Raw genomic sequence first — 21,028 nt, 5'->3', positions numbered from 1 at the left:
AAGATCTTCTAATTATTTATTATTATTATTACTTCTAATTATTTGATAAGAAAATAAAAATATTCTTCGTGCCATTGTCTTGAAACCCATAAAATGAATAATAAAATGATGGTAAATCTATAACATGATGATAGATGATAACATAATTCATAAAATTAATTCTAGTAAGTAAATAATGAATTTCTATCCGTGGTAGGCTTTAAATCTTATTCATCAATAAAATTCCTTTAATGTGTATGTACACACTTGAAACTTAGAAAATCGTTCAAAATATCGCATATTTTTTTTTATTGCTTAATAATGTTCTCTGATCCTTTAGCTTTCAAACGGTACCAAGATATTGTCAATATTCGAAATATTTCTCGAGTTATAATTATTTTTCTTGAGATGCTTTCATTAAAAACTCTAGTTACGGTTTTTTTAAACTCATTTTATGAAGAATGATATTTTTCCACTATGTTGCTTCATTAAAACAATCATAACTCAATAAGAAATGAACCAAATATAATTATTTATATATCAAAACAATCCGTATGAAATAGCGGATGTTTTGTGCCTCAATCAAAGTTATATTTATAGAAATAAATTTTTAATAGCTATTTAAAAGTTAAAATGACAGAGAAAATCTCGCTTTTTCTATTCATCGTTGATGAAAAAATTGTTAAAAAAAACTATCTGTTTTATAACTTGATTGAAGCAGACAACATGAAGACTAATATTAGGCATCATTTCCAACTAGAATCGTGTGTCGGTACAAATTAGAATTTGAAATATCATGTTTCAAAAAATATGCTAATTACCTCATTAAATATTATTTAATTAATTAATAATTAGTGTTATATGGTTTTTTTTTCTCACTGAAATGAGTTTAAACATATATTAATGACCTACTGTGAAAAAACTGGAATTTTAAAGTTAAAATTTTAAAAAAATCTTCTAGTGTGTACGTACATCTTAATTATCTTTCTGTTTTTCTCTTTTACTTCAATAAAATCAAATAATAATAATTTATTTGAAACTTTGATGCACCATATATAACAGAAGAACTGAATCACAAATTGTTTTCACTCGAAATTCAAACCATCTTACCTGGTACAAAAACCAGAATTTCAATTCTGAAAGTACACAAACATGACAGCTTTGACTAGTTCACAATATTTCAACTGTCCCATTCACAACAAACACTCCAAAACTCCCGGCAACCAAGAAACACCAGACAACTCTTACCTCAAGAAGACGAAAATTTCTATTTCATCAGCGAAAGTTTACCTCCGACTCTGCTGAAAAGTTTTTCTTTACAATAGCCCAGAACATGGAGGAACAGAATACAGAGATACACATAAATACATAAAAAATAAATAAAAATCACGTTAAGAGTCCGAAGCTTCGCTGGAGGGGGGGGGGGCAGGATATCGCTAAAGAGTCCCCCATTCCCACCCCCACCCCTCAGAGTATCGATCCCCAAGTTGTTGGAGTATGGGGGAGCTATCTTTCCCCAGTCACTCGCGTCTCTACATCGACAGTCAACGGACTTATATCTTTGCTCTCCAGAGCCACGTGGTTGAAAAGTAAACGTATTTATTTATTGTGCCGTCTTCTTTTATTTATTTATTTTTTTCTCTATTCTTCCGGCCTACTCCTTACTCCTTTCCTCCCCCGTCTGGTTTCATGCCCACCCCTTTGGCTTCTTATTTGCCCGACTGCTAGATAACGGGAAGTCAGAAATGATGGATGCTGTTACAGGTTGCTCTCTGTTGATGCTGCTGTTTGCAACAGGGGCACGTTGCGGAACCGACGGTGAGTAGATGGTGTGATTCTTTTTTTTTCTGTTTAAAGAAGCGTTGATGTATCTAGTTGATGTCGGCGGTAATCAGGTGGTAAATAAGCCTTTTTCGGTAGGATGGCCTTGGTCCGTTGCTTTAACGATAGTTGATGTAATTCTTTTTTTCAGAAGTATTTTTAAGAGAATGTGGAATTTATATCTGTTGGATGGCTTGCGCTTTGTATGGAAACAAATTATTTTATGATTCGGATATTATGAAAATATGAGAAATCGATTACGGAATGCAATATACAAATTATTACAAATATTATATACAAAATGTTACATGAAAAAGCTTTCCCTAAAGAAGTACATCTTCACAATATAAGTTTGTCATTAAACATTTCTAAATGATGCATGTATTAACCAGCGAAGTTTTATTTCTAAACATATTGAGAAATATCCTAATTCAGAATGATGTACCCAATATTGTAGTTGAATATTAAGTGTTGATGTATTTAGCATGTTGATTGTTAAGCTGAATTTCTTACAATATAATTTATATGGCCTCGCCGATCAGCGTTGACCCTTACTGCAGTCAAGGCGTTAATTTCTATTGGTGGTAATCTTAGGCAGAATGGATTTTAACGATAATTAAGAATGTATTTTCCACAAATGTTTTTAAAAATTTTAGAGTATGTATCAAAGAGATAGATTGTGAAATATAGGGAAAAAACGATTATTTGATATTAAATATTAGGAAACAAGAAAAATATTTAATATTATAATATAATATGAAGTAAAGAATTTCATACCAAAATTATTTTTATATTATAATATTCAAGATTCAACTTAGTCTTCAAACACTTTAAGGCTTTAATACTGGTCTGTAAAATTGTTTTTTAAACAGGTAATGAAATATGTGTAATTAGCTTGTCGAAGAAATATCCTATGTGTAATCTAATGAAACTTATAATTTGTTTTTGTTTTTATACATTCTACATATAAAATATTGTATTATCTTTTCATTCAAAAATTGCCTGATAATTTATTTCAGAAACAAAAGCAATTGTTCTTAAATATTTTATTAAAGCATATTTAATAAATTGATAATTAATTAATCTATTTATATATTTTATATTTATAAGCTATTTTATTTAAACATTATATTGTATCAAGTATTTGCGTAAGAGACATTTAAACGGCAAAATTAAACTGTAGTAAATCCTTATGCAAATAACATTTTATTCAAAAATTCAAACACATATAATTATAAAAATTATTTACCCTTATCTTGTGCAAGTTAAATTTTGAAAATTCGTTAATGATTTTGAAATATTTGAGTTTGCACAACATTTCAGCAATAACTTTTGTTCACTTTTATGATTTTTAATATTTAAATAAATACACTATTTAAATGATAATATATAGCATGTTTATTTCATATACACACAATTTTAGAAGAATAAATTAAATTCAAGATATTTGGAAATATTAAATAATGATAAGAAACAATAAAGCAGAAGTAAATATTCTGCCAGAATGTTGAGTTTACTTTTGTCTTATATACTGAAATAAATTGTTTATAATACAAAAAGTAAGCAATTAGGAATATCATTAAACTAATTCTTTTCTCGAAGTAATAATTTATTTGTAGACGAGACTTTTAAAGTTAAGTTAATATAGTTATGAGATTTAAATTTATAATATTTGTAAACATAATTATTATTTTTATTTTCACTGGAGCTCATTATTTCCTTATTCGAAGTGACAGATTAAACAATCATTGATGTTGACGCCATGACAGAGAACAAAAGGCTTTCATTTCTTTTCCAACAATAAGGACAATTACAGGACAAAGCGTTCGATGATTTTCTTCGGTTTATAAAATATAATTTAATGAATTATTATGTAAATTAATCTTATTTACATTACCAATACACAGAATTTCAAAGTAATATACCTTCTGTAGAAGTTAGCAATAAAGCATCCTGTTATTATCGTTATTGTCCTAAAATAGTTTACTTTCTTCAAATTAGCTCATGTTAAGAATACATCAGCTAATCGAAATATCTAATTAATTTTAAGTGAAGAGAACCTTGAAATACTGAAGTAAACATCTAAGTGGAACACTTAAGTCCATGTACTTGGCTTTTATGAACTTGTTTGTATTGGCTGGGGGTTATGTATTTTTTAGGGTTATGTATTTTTCTCCTTCTGATTAGTTCTCACGTATTAATTGTTAAAGGCTATAATGTCTTGCAAAATTAGCTTTTTGATATAAAATTTACCAGGAAAAGATAGTATTAAAAGATAAATAGCTTTCTGAATAACTATCTTCTTCAAACAGATAAACAACTTTCGGCACGAATGTTAAATTATTATGCGTCTAACTTCTTTTGATGTGTTGAGTATGCTTTAAAGATTTATATTAAATCAGCTCTTAACATCCGTTTTAATAATATCCTTTCCTTGTTATACCATCATATTCCTTTTAAATTTATTTGGTAAAAGAACTTTTTCTCTTTTGTTCTTTGAAAATCAATTACTTAAACGATTAATCCAGCTTGAGTGTCAGAATAGACACTAAACATTTGTCAGCTGAAATATATAACATTCGCTGACTTTATATCCCAATATTAGAGTATGGGTTTTTGAAAATTTTGTATTCTTTTTAAAAATTAAAATGTGAAATTTCATCTTCTACATAAACATAATATTTTTATAAAATAAATAAAAATTTTAGTAAATATAAATATTAAAGAAATATGGTATATAATCTGAATTAGCTATTTGAACGTTTTTCTTTTTAAGTTTTTTTTTTTTTTTTAGAAATATCACAATGCACACTTTCATGTTTTAAACGAATTGTATAATTAATTAAACTAAATAAATTATTAATATGGAGTTTTCCAACTTTGTTGAAAACAATGGTATTACTAAAAAATTCTTAAAGAATAATAAAAAATTACTTCATTAAAAAGAAACAATAAAATTACTTAATAAAAATAAATAAAATAAAAATAGCTCAAGAAATAAATTGATGAAAACATTTCCTATTTGTCTTCTATATAGTTCTCAAGAGATAGATTAAAATTGATGGTTTGTTAAGAGATGCAGCTTTATTAAAACACCTGTTAAGAGAAATCTTCATGCTCAATAAATCCCTTTTCCTCGATATTTTAGCAGTTTGGGATATCTACTGGGTTTATTTTCTTTATAAATCAAAGCTTCAAAGGGAAAAATCTTTGTTTACATTTCAAACTATTTCTGAAAAATCATACATTTCAATTTGGAGCATTATATCACAAGTGAGTCGTATAGCTTCCATTTATCAAAGTCTAGTGGAATTTCTATCTTTCTCTATAAGCTGTCGGGGCTCTTTGACAGTTTTATTGGAATACAATCCCTTCAAAGTGAGATTGGTTCCATGTAAAGGAAAAAGTCCCCCCACACCGGGATTGGATACTTAATCTTAAACACTATTTCGATGTTTTGATTCACAGTTGCAGCGTTTTAGTGTACATATAATTTTGGGGATAAATATATTCAAAGTTTAAATGAAGAAGAAATATTCAAAGTGCTCTACATTCTATGCCCTTTCTTTTCTTTATAAATACTATTCAACTCTGTTTTTACTTTTGTGGTACTAAAAAAACTGGAGCTAATCTGTGGAGTCTCTAATCAAATTATAGATAGTTTCATTTATCTTTGTTATTCTATCACCACGTTTGCCAAGATTCGTAAGGCTGCGTTTAGTATAACTAGTTCCTATCAGACTTATGTGTCAATATTCTTGAGATTATATTTTTCTATGTATAAAAACCGTATATGCTTATTCTTTAATATAAATGCAACCAATCTTATAGCTTCTATATAAATATGTCTTTAATCACATGTTTTACTTACTATAATAACTGCTTAAATAATAGATTGATTGTTAACCACTCAATTAATCACAAGATTTCATGTATTATATTTTAGTAGATTCTTTTGGTATACATTCTTATATTCGTATAATGTGGTAAGTAATTTCTATAATATGCAGGATGTTTCAAAAGGTCGTTTACTAATTTAAGGATACAAGAAGCAAACAATTACTCAACAGATTATGAACCAGAAACGCGAAAGGGGTATAATCATATTATCCTCATGCATAACAGGATTTACTTACTCTTCAACGTCATATTCTAAATAACAGATTGATTGTTAATAATCCAATTTATCTAATGGATTTCATCTATTATATTCTAGCAGATTTTTTTTGCATACATTCTTTATACATATAATTTAACAGGTAATTTCTATAACATGTAGGGTGTTTCAAAAGGAAGTTTACTAATTTAAAGATACACGAAGCAAACCCTTTTTTTTCAATAGATTATGGACCGGAAACGCGAAAGGAGGGGGGAGGGTCGTGCAAAGAGGAGTTCTATATCGTTGAATTATGTAAGAATATCATATCCAATCAGAATATAATAGATAAATTGTATAGATTATAGGAATAATAGATTTGAGGAACAACCCAGTTTCTAGATTAAAAACATGAAAAGCGTGTACGTCTTCAGACGATAAGTCATTTGAACACCAGCATACCACTTCCTATTTATCATTATAGTATTTACCAGGCTGTTGTAATATAAATATTAATTATATTCAAAACATCTTTCAAATACATATGTCCTTACATAATTGCCGGCTAATTGATTAGGAATTTGAGCGTAAATATCTTTTAATAAAGCTGATAGAGCAAAATGTTTTTTTTTCTCTCTTTATTAATTGATGCATTGAAAAAGGGTTTAACTCACAGTTCTTGACAAATTGTGAAAACGCTCCATTATTGGTGAAACAAAGTGAGTGTTAAAATAACTTAGTTTTCTTACACAAGAATGTAGCCATTGTCAAATACAGATTTTCAATGTTTGCAAATTGATGTATTAAAATCAGATGTTACATATTTATATTAATTCATCTATAAACTAAATGATTGCCAACCTCCTTCCAATTAACCATTAAGGAATATAATCCAAATAGTCGTTTAATGAAGCGAATGGGATTATATTTTTAAATAAGTTGCAAATATGACTTTAACTTTGAAATTGTAAAGGAAAGCTCTAATAGAGCTCAAATAACTCTCCATGTTGTGATTTATGGTGAAGTAGTATTAATTTGAGAAATATGAACCTTACATGTTTACATATGTAATAACATAGAGTTTACATAACGAAAAATTAATCTTGTATGTAATGCTTGCTTTTTTTTTCATAAAAATGAATAAAATTCTTTTTAAAGCGTTTTAGCCTAAAGGATATTTTATCTTGAGGGAAAAAAAACCTTTTATAGATATAAATGATGCAAAAGTAGATTTATCACAATATATCAATCATATTGAATTCTGCAACTCGTATATCATCAATCAATTTCAGTGATAAAAAGTAAACAAACAATTTAAAATATGCCATAATATAATCAGATTGCATAAAAAACTTTGTATTTGTCAGTAGAAGCAATCAAAGAATTTGGGTAGTTTGCCATGAAAAATAAATTATTTGCCCCATTTGCGTGCAAGTTGTTATATGACTTACAAATACAAGAATAAAATACCAATGACTGAACTAGAAATTGTTATGGCATAAAAAAGTGCATTAGTCATGTTGATATGGAAACGAAAAACCTTAAACATTCGTCTTACAGAAAAAGGAAACCGAAACAAGAGGAAAGATACAACAAAATTCCGCTGTTTTAGCTTTACTTTATAAATTATGGGAACCAGAAGTCCATTAACTAATGCAGTGAGGCATATATATGTAGGAAAGCTCAATTATAGCGTAATTAAGATTAAAAGGATACACATACAATGAATAAAGTGAAAAGGAGGTAAAAAAAATAACTGTCACGTTGTCCATACTCTTTTAAATATGCAAGCTGTCTCAACGGAACTAGTTCTTGAGTAAAAACATTTTGTACAGAAATTTAGGCGTCATGAAACAAGAACATATTTATGTTCTATTATTCATCAAAGTCGAGATAGTTTTTGAGTTAAAAAATGAGGTGACGTGTACATGTGTGTGTAAAAGCAAACTAGTTTTTGCTATTTTCTAAATAAACATAATATGTCGAAAATTTGTTCTGGCGTGAAAAAAATTTATTTGAAAAGTTGGTGTCCTTTTCCAATTAGAATGATGTTACTTTTCTTTTTATATTGAAATTCAAATTAAAAAAGTAAGAAGTTAACGATCATGTGTACATATGCAAATATAAAGAAAATTTAATTATTGTCTTTTTTTTTAAGTATAATAATAGTAAAAATATGCGTACTCTAGATTTTGACGAATCTCCTCGTTTTAGACCACCATTTTTGTAAAATGTCCGTCTGTCTGTCTGTGACAAAGATAACTCAAAAACGCTTTGAACTAGACTGCTAAATTTGGATACGGTCTTTATACCAAATTTTTAGATTTCTATCAAATTTTGAACAAATTCCGTCCAAAGGAAGTCTGTCTGTCCGGTTAATCGCATATGACTTATCACATTAACTAAACGCGGGGTGTTAGATGGTAAAAATTCGTTTCACATACTTAAAATGTATAGTGGAGACATCTGTCAAATTTGGAGCCAAATTCCACAAGAGGTTGACCGTTTGTCAGTCTGAAATTTCAGAAACATGTATACGCGATAAATCAAAAACGCAGTGACTTAAATATATCAAATTTGATTTAAGATTTTATGACTACAAGTATTTATGGTTATCAAATTTTTGTTTCAATTTGTTTCGAAGAACGCGACTAAAAGGCGAATTCAATTTTCAAGTACCGTTAACCGCATGTCAAGGATGAATCGCCAAAATATTCGCCAAGCATCACACGATAGATTCATTAAAAATAATGAATTGATGCCAAAGGTTAATATTTCGTAGCTACTGCACGCCAACGCCATGGAAGACGTTATGTGGAATAACATAATGTCAGACATAATCTATCGATTACAGAGTAAGCGAGAAAGTTTTGAGGAGACCACTGCCACTGGTTTTAAAATTTATAGATCAAAAATTTCATTTTCATTTCTCCATTACCGTATATATACACGATACATTGTTGGCGGTAAGTCAGACTAGTACAAATAATTACTTTTCATAATTTTTATCTAAATTACAAAAATCTAAAAATAATATGAGTAGCGTCTAAAAAGAATACCAGTGATGTAATGGTAAAGCAAGAAACTACTTTTCAAATTAAATCTCACACTCAGTTTTTCTAGCGAATTTTGCTTATAAACTCCAAGGAGCAAAAGAGGAAATTTTAATTAGCCGTCTCCTTTCAAACTGCTGAAAATTTTGGAAAGTAATTATCTAGTAGTATGGTTTACATTTTATATATTTTTTGCATATTATTCCTTTTTTCTCTTATATAAAGCTTATATTATCAATTCCATATCGATGCATTGATGAATCCCTTTATAAATATCATTGAAACGGATTTAAAAAAATGTTCTTTAATATATTTCTTTCTCTCTCTCTCTTTGTATAATATGAATATGATAAATGAAAAACGGGAAATATTAGTTGGAAATAATTTGACACGTGATTGTTTTTTTTTTATTTTAAGTAAGTGAGTCAAAACCGTAAATAGGAGGATTGCCAGTTTGCAACTTGATAGAAAAATGCTCCTAAAAAGCAGTGTTTTATATGAAAAATATCAGCAGTTTATTTTTAATTCAGAATTTCAGTTAACAAAATGTAGGTCTACATAGTACGTATAGTAAGATTATCTGTTTACCATGTGTATGTACATAATATAGTTCATAAATACAAGCAGCCTTGAAAAATCATTACATAAGCTTATTAAATAAAATTAAACATAGGATTTTTATAGCTGAAATTTATATCTGTATCACATTTTTTATCAACTATTGCCAGAAAAGGCAGTATATTAATCAGATTTGTATTAAAATTTCTTCATCATATGACCAATTATACATGGGTGTGCTAGAATACTATTCATCCTTTTATAAAGGTAGTTAGTTATAATATTTATCGTGTTTTACTCTTTGTAAAGAAAATGCAAAAGAACCCACACATTCTTTCTTAAAATGCAGTTACTTATTTGCTTTATTTATTCCACGAATTAGAAAGAAGACTGCATTTTTAGTTTATATTTCGGATGTTAAAATCTGCGTGAGTCAGGACAGATTAAAAGACAATGAATTATCCATTTTTCAGTACTTAAAACACGCTATTTAAGCTGTTAGATTTATTTTGAGACAGACTACGCACTATTTAACCATGTTCACAAACTAAAGGGAACTCCTAAACTATCTTCTGTGTCACATAGAATGAATTTCCTCCCTGAACCATGAATTTAAAGTAAACTTGGCATATTTAGGTAGCAAATCTTTGGGTTTCCAACCAAAAATTTCTTGAGCAACATTTTATTATAAGTCAACTATTGTCTAATTGTTATCTCCTAAACTATCTTTTGTGCCACACCGAATGAATAACATTCATCTTTTAGTGATGAATTTAAAGTAAACTTGGCATAGTTAGGTAGCAAATCTTTGGGTTTCCAACCAAAAATTTCTTGAGCAACATGTTATTATAAGTCAACTATTGTCTAATTGTTATCTCCTAAACTATCTTTTGTGCCACACCGAATGAATAACATTCATCTTTTGGTGATGAATTTAAAGTAAACTTGGCATAGTTAGGTAGCAAATCTTTGGATCTCCAAACAAAGATTTCTTGACCAACATTTTATTACTTGTCAACTATTGTCTAATTGTTATATCCTAAACCATCTTCTGTGCATTCATCCTTGATCCATGAATTTAAAGTAAACCTGGCAACCAACCAAAAATTTCTTGACCAACATTTTATTATAAGTAACTATTGTGTAATTGTTATCTCCTAAACTATCTTCTGTGCCACACCGATTGAATAACATTCATCCTTTGGTGATGAATTTAAGTAAATTTAGCATATCTATATAGTAGATCTTTGGATCTCCAATAAAAGATTTCTTGACCAACATTTTATTACTAGACAACTATTGTCTAATTGTTATATCCTAAACCATCTTCTGCGCATTCATTCTTGAACCATGAATTTAAAGTAAACCTGGCAACCAACCAATAATCTCTTGACCAGCATTTTGTGACAACTATGATCTAATTGATAAAACTAGTTATTGCTATTTTTCTAAATATGCATAATATGTCAGAAAATTTATTCTGAAGTCAAAAGAATTTTGTATTAAATGTTATTATCTAACCAGAAAGACATTTATACGATATTTTAAAAATATTTTAATGCAGACCATTTTATTACCAGTAAACTATTGTCTAATGGATCAAACTAGTTATTGCTATTTTCTAAATATGTATATGTCAAAAAACTTGTTCTCAAGTGAAAAAAGTTTTGTATGAGGTACCAGAAAGATATTTATCTGTTTTTTTTAATAATATCTTTAATACAAGCCATATATTTTAAATTTTACTTACAAAATTATTCTTGAAAAGAATTTATAATAATATACGAAGTTTCCTAATTATGGAATTTGCTTTTACTCTCAAAATTTAATTTAAGTAGTTTTTAAATATTTATTTCAACTTTACTTTTTATAAACTTTTTTTTAAATTTCAATTGACCTACATACCACTGAAATCAAAACTTAAGTTCATCTTTTTATTAAATAAATTTAAGCACTTCTCAAGTAATTAAATATAAGCCAGTGTAGACTGAATTTTTACTTTCGTGTATTTATCCATCGTTATCCATTCTAAGTATAAAAAACTTACGTGAGTGAAAGAAAAAAAATGATTGGGGAAAAAATGAAAAAAAGGGGAAAAACGAGAAACTATCCCACAAATTGGAGCTCAAACTCGCGCTCCGGGATAACTTTTACCTTTTAAACTCCACACGAGGAAAGGGGATTTTTGCATTAGCCGTCTCCGCTGGCTTGGCGAAAGTTATCTTCCCTCAGCGTTCGATAAGTCCCATTAGAACCTGTCAATAAGCTATGAGTGTTCTTCGCAGATAAAGACCCTTTCCCCCGTTTCAGGCTTTCAGGCTTAGACAGAAGAGTGGTGGGGAAAAAAATACGTTGAAGGCGAAGGCCGACGAAAAACGCCTGGTCTTCTACCTCATTAGGAAAAGGCCTTTAAGATTTTGCTGAGCTTAGAAATGGAGGTGAAAAAAAAAGTCCAAAAAGTCCAAAAGGAAATGAATGCACAAGAGGAAAGGTGAGGTTACTGTGTGTGGCTTTTTAATGATTATTGTTACCGGGTAACAAAGGTTTTTCTAAGGCAACAGGAATACCAGACGTAGCGAAATTTTTTTCGCTTTTCACTATAACATTTTCATTATTATTATTTTTTTTAATGTTTTATTTTAACTTTTTCGCTTTGGTTTTGGTATTTTATTTCGATTTTTTCTTCTATTTAAACCGAAGGCTGTATTCAGGAATTGGTTGTGGTAGACGCGATTAGAATATAATTGGGCGACAGTTGTGTTTTGAAACTATAAAAGTTACACTTTTTCCTTGGTGAGCAAAATGTGTGGAGGTGAAAAAAATTTATATATTTAAATCTCAGGAAAGAAAATGCTTTTTAAATTTCCTCCCGGCCTCCGGTAGATAAAATGAGTAATTTTTCTGAGAAAGGAATAAAGATTTTTTTTTTGAAGATTTTAATTAAATTCTTCAATGATTTTACATTAAGACACTGATTTTTTTTCTTTATCGATTTTTTTTTTCGTAAAAAGTAATATTTTTAATGAGAAATGGAAAATCTTTTTCAATCACATTGTTACTAATCTAGAACCCCTTTTTTACAGTCTTTTTGCTTGAAGCTTTTTATAATGCTCTTTTATTACATTGGCATATTTGCTGGATTTTTTTTTTCTGCTTCTTTCATAAAAAGACTCAGCAATCATTCGTACGTTCTAAATTTCTTTCCTTTTTTCGCTATTCCTGGTTTAGTTGAATTTGTTTCTTATTTGAAAAGAGTTGTGATTTTTTTTAATATACACTCCGTATCACATTATTGAGATTCCAGATTAAAAATTTTATCAAAAGTAAACTTTCATGATATTTAGAAGTCAGCTTTTATACTCAGTCAAATGTTTTTCTTTAATTCATTTTTTTGAATACTGTATTCATTTTGGCACAAATAATTAAATAAAAACTAGATTTTTTTTGTAAAAAAATAAAATGCAAATTGGAGAATTCTTTTGAAAAATGGAAAATGTTTCAAAATATTACAATAATCTAAAATAAATTAAGTTTTTAGCACAAATTTTCCACTACAATACCTAAATCCAGTCGAAATATTAGCGTAAAAGGTCATTTTTTAATAGTCTAGAGAGGTTTATTTTATTAAAAGATCAGGAAAAATCAGTAAAGATTATCTGTTACTAGACATTATTTCATTATATATTAACATTTTCTGTTGTTTCTAATTTTGTTTTCATGTTTGATAGATTTTCTCTCTTCTAAATTCACGAAGTTTTATTTGCTTTTAACTATTTTCTTAAAATTTTCTGTCTTTGTTAAAATTTCTGAAATCAAACGTCAACGGTTCATGAAAAATGTTCCATATCAATAGTATGGAGCAATATGTGAGGAATGCATATTTACAATATTACAACTTCACTTATGGTAGGTTTACACTTACCTTATAGGATTGCAATAACTCGCGCATGAGCAGAAGGAAAATTGAGCATGCGCTGAAAGAGCGGACAATAACAAATTCTTGTCTCGACGGGACAAGGACTTCCTACTGTGTAGGTTTTGCATATGCGTGGTCTTACTAGATGGATTGCAGCTGGCTGAAAACAAGTCCTACTTGAAAATCTGCAAATGATGACTTTTAAAGAATTTGAAGTTTTAAAAAATGACCGGACTTAAAGAAATACATCCAAAATAATAATTAAGAATATAAATATTTAGCTAAACTTTTCAATTTTATTAAATTGAAACATTAAACAATAATTTTAAATTTCTCTCCAGAAAGAAAAAAACACACCTATTGCAAATCAAAAAAAAATTCAAAAACAAGTTATTTCATTCTCATGTTATAATAGTGAAATCAATAATTATATAGTAACATTAATACTGCATAACATAATACATAGTATAGGATTAACTATGCAGTAAAACCTCATTTTTCTATTTCTTGGATTTATTTATTATTATTTTGTAAGAGACAGTTAAATCGTGATGTAATTTTTAGCAAAGAAATGATTTTAGGGTGTTTAATTTTTCCTAAAAATTGTATAAGATAAAATTCTTCCCATTCAGAATTCAACATTGCACACGGTGTCCAAAAAAGTAGACCAAACGATTTTTCATTAATTATTGCAATTTGACATATATTTCTAGTTGCGGAGTTTAGTGAAAGAAGACATGGGAATATTATGATTTCTCCAGAGGGGAGGATAATAAGTATTTACAAAAGTTAAATTTTTATACCATCCTCATAGAGAAAAATTGGCCGTGATTAAAATGGTCTTCTCATAAGAACAGAATGTTTTATTTTTCTCTCTCTCTAAAATTTTCTGAGGAATTAAAAACAAATATATAACGTTTTTTCAAACCCAAATCAGGTGTTAAACGAATCTCTCGGGTTTTTTTTTTTTTTTTTTTTTTTTTTTTTTTTTTTTTTTTAAAGGAAACCTTTACTATTTAAAAAGATATTGTTAAAAAAGCAAAGCCATGATTTCACATTAAATTTTGGAAATAGGCAAATAATATGTTAATCGAAATTCTTAAAATAATGTATTTAGAAAGAACGTATTCGACACCTATACAAAGCTGCATTCATCTAGCGTCATTGCTTGCATACACTCGGTAAATTCATGAGATGGGACAAAAAGGCAGACTTCTTTAATTCGTCAGCAATTATCTGCTGGGTGTACAGAATGCATGCTATATAGAGTAAAATTTGATGTTGTTGTTTCTTATGGCACTCGCCACGGACAAGCCCGCTGTTCGAAGATAGCGATTTTAAGCCTGAGGGGGAGCGTCTCTTGTTTTTATAATAGCACCAACTAGAGCCAAGAGTACGACTTAGATATTCACGCATCACTCATTCGCTTGCAAAACCCCTTTTTACAGGACCGCACATTCACACCTAGAATAACCATGCCCAAACCCGGACTCGAACCCAGTACGCCCAGATAACGGGGAAGACGCGCTACCCCTATGCCAGCAGAGGACGCCAGCAGAGTAAAATTTAAGCAACATCATAAATAAAAATAAACAAGAGACAAGTCAGGTGTTATTGGAGGAAATTCAGGAGGTCCTTGTAAGCCATTTCTCCTGTTAAAGTATTCAGTTCCCAGTCATCATCTTACAGTTGATGCATAGCGAGAAGAAGCACCATCTAGTTTCGACTATAACTATGAACACAATATCAAATATCAAAAAAATTTAAATATCTAAATGAATATATGGACCATCAATATTGTATTGCTGTACAAAATGAGACCAATCAATGAACTTCAAAAGTGCCTGCTCACACATTTATAGAAATTTGATGCTGGTCACATGTATACTGATGTTGATCCTCTTGTCCGAAGATTGGATTATCTTTTTTCTGTTTGAAAAGTGATCAGTGCACATTTCCAAACTCAAGAGTATACATGTGCGAAGCCGGCAGGTCTAAATCAAACAGCCGGGCCCGTAGAGTTCCAATACACAAACCTCACACACATATTCATCTTTATTATTAGTATCGATTAAATTAATTATTATGTGTTAATTTAAAGGAGATATATTTTGGGAGTCCCCCGACCCCGTGAAGAAAAACTACAACCGCCGCCTTTACATAAAATTAACGTTTGGAAAAGTGTGTTATTTCTAAGATGATACTAATTTTCAGCGACTGTCCTGTTCTTTTTAATTACTATTACGAAAGCGAAAGGACCTGGAATTCTAAAGTGTTAAAAACCAGACGGCATATCACAGGAAATGAAATGGGTACATTGTAAATGCTTCTCTTATAACTTCACTTAAAAGTGTAGTTAAAAGGATTATGATGGATTTAAACTTTTAAGAATTATATATATATATATATATATATATATATATATATATATATATATATATATATATATATATATATATTAATGTCTCGGAAGATATATCGCATTCATTCTTACAAAACAGGTATTGACTCTCACAAGTCAGATGGAAACAAAATCAAATTTGATGATACGGCAATAATGAGTAACAAGAAAAAAATAATATCTGAAATCTAGATGCCACGAAGATTAATATTAGAAGGCCTAATACGAATTTAACATTTGTTGTTAAATAAACTAAAGTAAAGCAATAAAAAGATTAGCCATTGACGAAGCCTAATATTAGAAGGTCTAATATGAATTTAACATTTGTTGTTAAATAAAGTAAAGTAAAGCAATAAAAAGCTTAGCCATTGACGAAGCCTAATATTAGAAGGTCTGATATGAATTTAACATTTGTTGTTAAATAAACTAAAGTAAAGCAATAAAAAGATTAGCCATTGACGAAGCCTAATATTAGAAGGTCTGATATGAATTTAACATTTGTTGCTAAATAAAGTAAAGTAAAGCAATAAAAAGATTAGCCATTGACGAAGCCTAATATTAGAAGGTCTAATATGAATTTAACATTTGTTGTTAAATAAAGTAAAGTAAAGCAATAAAAAGCTTAGCCATTGACGAAGCCTAATATTAGAAGGTCTGATATGAATTTAACATTTGTTGTTAAATAAACTAAAGTAAAGCAATAAAAAGATTAGCCATTGACGAAGCCTAATATTAGAAGGTCTGATATGAATTTAACATTTGTTGTTAAATAAAGTAAAGTAAAGCAATAAAAAGATTAGCCATTGACGAAGCCTAATATTAGAAGGTCTGATATGAATTTAACATTTATTGTTACATATACTAAACTAACACAATAAAAAGATTAGATGTTGACATGTCTCAAAAAACATAAACACGGGCAAAAATAAAAAGATTTTGTATGTAAGAGAAATAAAGCTTCTAATTGCTTTACATACTTCTTGCTCTTTTTTCTTGAGAAGAAACGAAAGTTCTTTGCCATATTAAATAAAATATTTAAAAGATATTTTAGATCTCAATTAATCAAAATAAATAATAATCATATAAATATGCCATTAGGGGTTTCAAGCATGTTATTGAAGAAATTGAACACATAAATACTTTTAAAGAGACATAAGCAATATTTACAATAAGAATATATATATATATATATATATATATATATATATATATATATATATATATATATATATATATATATATATATATATATATATATATATATATATATATATATATATATATATATATATATATTGCACTTGTCATTGTCAGCTATTGAAAAAAGTGCAAAATATAAAACAAAATTATGCTTAAAAAATAAAAAAATTATACAATTTTAATACATATTAAATATTATTGTGTTTTTATAAAAAAAGATGTTTATTCTATATAACAAAAAAAAAAAAAAAAAAAAAAAAAACCTACACATAAAAATATTCCGAAGTGCCTTCCACCGGAGGGACACCTCAAATATGAGGATGAGAAGCTTATGGTATGGTGATTGGTTCTCGTCACCCGGGAGGTGGGGCTACAGAAGTGATGTGAGAGCAGCTACCCTCTACTGATGATGGGGCGTATCTCCCATGGGAGGAGTTTTACCCGTGTCCGGTGATGTCCCATAGGATTCCTAATGTTGCAGTAACGGTCCAGTGAGTTAGACTTATCCGTATGCCTGTAAACGGATTGGATAGTCATTGTGATTACCCATATATAGCAATACGGAATCATAAAAGTTTGCGAGTGATGAATGCGATTAAAAAGAAAACGGATTTAATATTTAAACAAAAAAGAATGACTTCACATTATATTTAAATTAATTTCGAAACGTTGACTAAATATTAGAAAACATTAATCGATATTGGAATAAATTCCATTAATAAGTTTATTTTTAAATTTTAAAATGGTATAAAAATAATCTTTTGCAGTAGTATATTTCGATAAATTTTTACTTCCATTTTAACTCTTTTGGGCCGTAGAATTTTTTTTTTTTCTATGTGGTGAGAAATATATTTGCCAGAATTTGATTGAGTTTGTCTAAAGATGTTGAATTATATAAGATAACAAAGTGAGTAAGCAAACCTATCTTTAATTTTATATAGAGAGAAATAAACGTAAATCCTATTGTAGGTCATTTCTATTAGATATCTGAAAATTTAAATAACGATATTAATAATCAAAATTTAACAATTAGCTCCATGATAAAAAAAAAAAAAACTGCCGTATTTACTATTTATTTTAATGCAAAAACATATACATTAACACAGTACTTTACATTATTAATTAACACAGTACTTTACATTATTTGAGACTACCAGCTAAAGTGTAATCTCATTTACGAAAGCATTTTAATATACCTAGCATTAATAAAACAGAAAGGAATCTCGAAATGTAATTAAAATCAAACATTTCATTATTTTTTATTTCATAAGTAGAACAACTCATTGTTATAAAAATAGTCTTCGTCCGTATGACTTCTTAAAATGTGTCTTTGCTAAAATGAAAGGAAAATAACTTCTGTTTTCTAATCAAATAAGATCCGTGCTTGAAGAATTAGAAGGAAATTAGCGTATGTTCTCACCGAGGAGTTCTCTTCATATTAAATCTCCATAGTTATTTCACCAAATCTTCAAAGGGGTTAGTTTATAATCATGTCATATTTTTACAAAGCGCCTTTATTCAATGCTAATTTAAAATTAGCATTGTAATTCAAGAAATTTTAGATAGAGTGAATATATTAATTCCGTTTATGTTTGATGATTGTTATAGTAATCATTATAATAAACGCAAATGTAAGTCTTATTTCTTGAAGTTGCATGTCTTCTGTGCATTTCGGAAAAAATTAGCTTATATATTTTATATAAGTTAATTTTTAAGTTATATATTTAAGTTATTAATTATAAGTTATAATTATAAGTTATATATTTAATATAACTTAATATTTACTTTTTTTATGTAAATGTGTAAAAGGTATATATTGTAAAGATTAGTGGCAATTACTAAGTTGAATCGAATTTCAAAAATTGAAATGTGTGGAATACAATCATACGAACAAAGTATGAACGAAAACGATTTTTAAGACCAATAGAAGTTGTCTTTCCATAATTTTCTCGTATACTCTGTATTAATTTGATGTTAGCCCAAAGAACTCCTTATATGTCATGTCACAATAATAAAGAAATATTTTCCTACACCGGCGTCCTGGCCAAAGGGTAGTGCGTCTCCTCCGCGCCCTGGATGTCCCGCGATCGAGTCCTGTTTGGGAACCGGTTGTTCATCTCCCGGTGTTCTATCTGTAAGGTGTGCGAAAGAGTCCCTCTCTAAAAAAGGGTTGTGCAAGCGAGTATGTGAGTGTCATTACGTGCAAAAAGTCAGATTTCTGCAGAAGAGTCATTTTCCTCAGAAACTGCTGCAACCTTCTTTCCGTTGTAACGCGGACACGACATTATCAATATTAACCTTTGACGTGAGTTTAGTATTTTTACTGAAACCATCATATCAACATAGAGACTTTTTGACGATTAATCCCTGGTATGCGATTAATATTCAAAAATTGAATTTGTGTTTTGGACTCGTTTTTCCCATCCGAATAGAACCAAAGTTTGACACAGAACTTTAATTATAGTCACAAAATATTTAGCATTTTTGAAAAAACACACACACACACACACAAAAAAAGCATTGTTTGCATGCTTCTGAAAGTACAGACAAACCATGGTTAACCCTTGTTGGATTTGGCACACAATTTGATAGGTGTTATAGCTGTTAAATCTATGTATCGAATTTTTCATCTTGTTTTCTTCGTTTGGTAATCATAATAATAATTTATATTTCCTAACAGCTATAAAAATAGAATTCTTTTGAGCGAATTTTATATTAAATTAGACAGAAGTCTATAAATTTGGCAGAAATACCGCATACCAAATTTCATCCACCTAGCTCCAAACGCCTTGGGCGTTATCTTAGTCACAGACAGGACAATTTTCAAAAATTTGTTTTCGAATTCAGAAAAATCTAAAAGTTGGAAATTCATCAAAATCTGATGTTCGAATTTTTTTGACGATTACAATACTTTCTCTGTACTTCGTATGCAAGAAAGTGAAAAAAAGTAAATTATTTTAACACAATCTAAATTCTTTTTATTATAACTAGCGCGACTAAAATTTATAATATTTTTGAGATACATCAAGTTGTGAAGTGTTGAATTAAGTCCAACTGCAAAACCGTTGAATAAAACAGTCTGCCAATTTCATAAATCGATTTTATGAAGCAGGGTCGTGTCCGAAAACAGAAAAGACACTTTGAATTTTAACTTCGTTTTATTTCATCCAGGGAGGCATGATTTATGTACAAGCAGAAACGACGAACACAACACAGAATGACACAAACGAAATGGGGGAAAGCCAAATGAGAGGGGAAACATTTTCCCCAGTGCTTATATGCTGTGAGATTTTGATAGGGATTTCCTACATTAATTTGGCAAAGGAATCACAGGGATCCTTTAAAAGAATATGCTTGCTAGACAGTTTTTTAGAGTGTGAAAGTGCAAATTTAAGCATTTTTACAAAGCTTCAGTTGAATTAGTTAAATTGAAAAAATGGAATGAGATCAGGAAATAAGATAATATTTTAGAATGAATATGTGTTGAAAATTATGCAAAATTCAACTTTCCATACATTTTGCAATCTATAAATGAAATTTAGTTAATTCCCGCTCATTAATTTTAGCTACAATTTCTTTCAAAAGGGAAAGGTTATTTAATTGCCACTCAGCTTACAGAAGTATAAGAAGAATGAAATCGGATATCAATGCTGTTTTATTACAGTCCTTGACATAAAACTTTTACTAACTATCATAAAATGATGTATTTTTGATTCAATTTGGGGAAAAAAATATGAATTTTTGTAGTCGAGTAGACACACAAAATTTCGAATCTAAAATGGCACAGAACTCTCATGTGGAATTCTGCATAAAGCATTCTTTGAGTATTCTGAATAAAGGAATAGTTTTTATTTAAATAAGTCTGAAACATTTGTATATTGATTTATTTATTTATTTTTATTTATTTATTTATTTATTTTTTTTTTTTTTGCATTTGACTGTTGCCATTTCCTTATAATTAATAAGAATGACTTCTGTGCCACGAACGTTTGCTTTTATAGATT

General features: G+C 28.8%; 1 protein-coding gene across 3 annotated transcripts in view; it reads left to right on the top strand.

Annotated features, from left to right (window-relative positions):
* The window catches only part of LOC129960004 (lachesin-like), a 403,008-nt gene that overhangs the window by 212,958 nt on the left and 169,022 nt on the right, over positions 1-21,028 (top strand). The window contains exon 1 of one of the 3 annotated variants that reach the window (XM_056073007.1): positions 1,523-1,797. The exons of the other annotated variants lie outside the window; for them this stretch is intronic. Coding sequence (XP_055928982.1) covers positions 1,725-1,797 — 73 coding nt within the window. The 5' untranslated portion in view covers positions 1,523-1,724. Of the gene's footprint in view, positions 1-1,522; positions 1,798-21,028 lie in introns of those variants that run through there. 3 annotated transcript variants of the gene reach the window in all.

This window comes from Argiope bruennichi, chromosome 2, assembly GCF_947563725.1.
Source record: "Argiope bruennichi chromosome 2, qqArgBrue1.1, whole genome shotgun sequence".
In the NCBI taxonomy this organism is placed as follows: Eukaryota; Metazoa; Arthropoda; class Arachnida; order Araneae; family Araneidae; genus Argiope; species Argiope bruennichi.
Note: the sequence above shows the minus strand (reverse complement) of the source record. Positions and strands in the feature narration are given on the sequence as shown.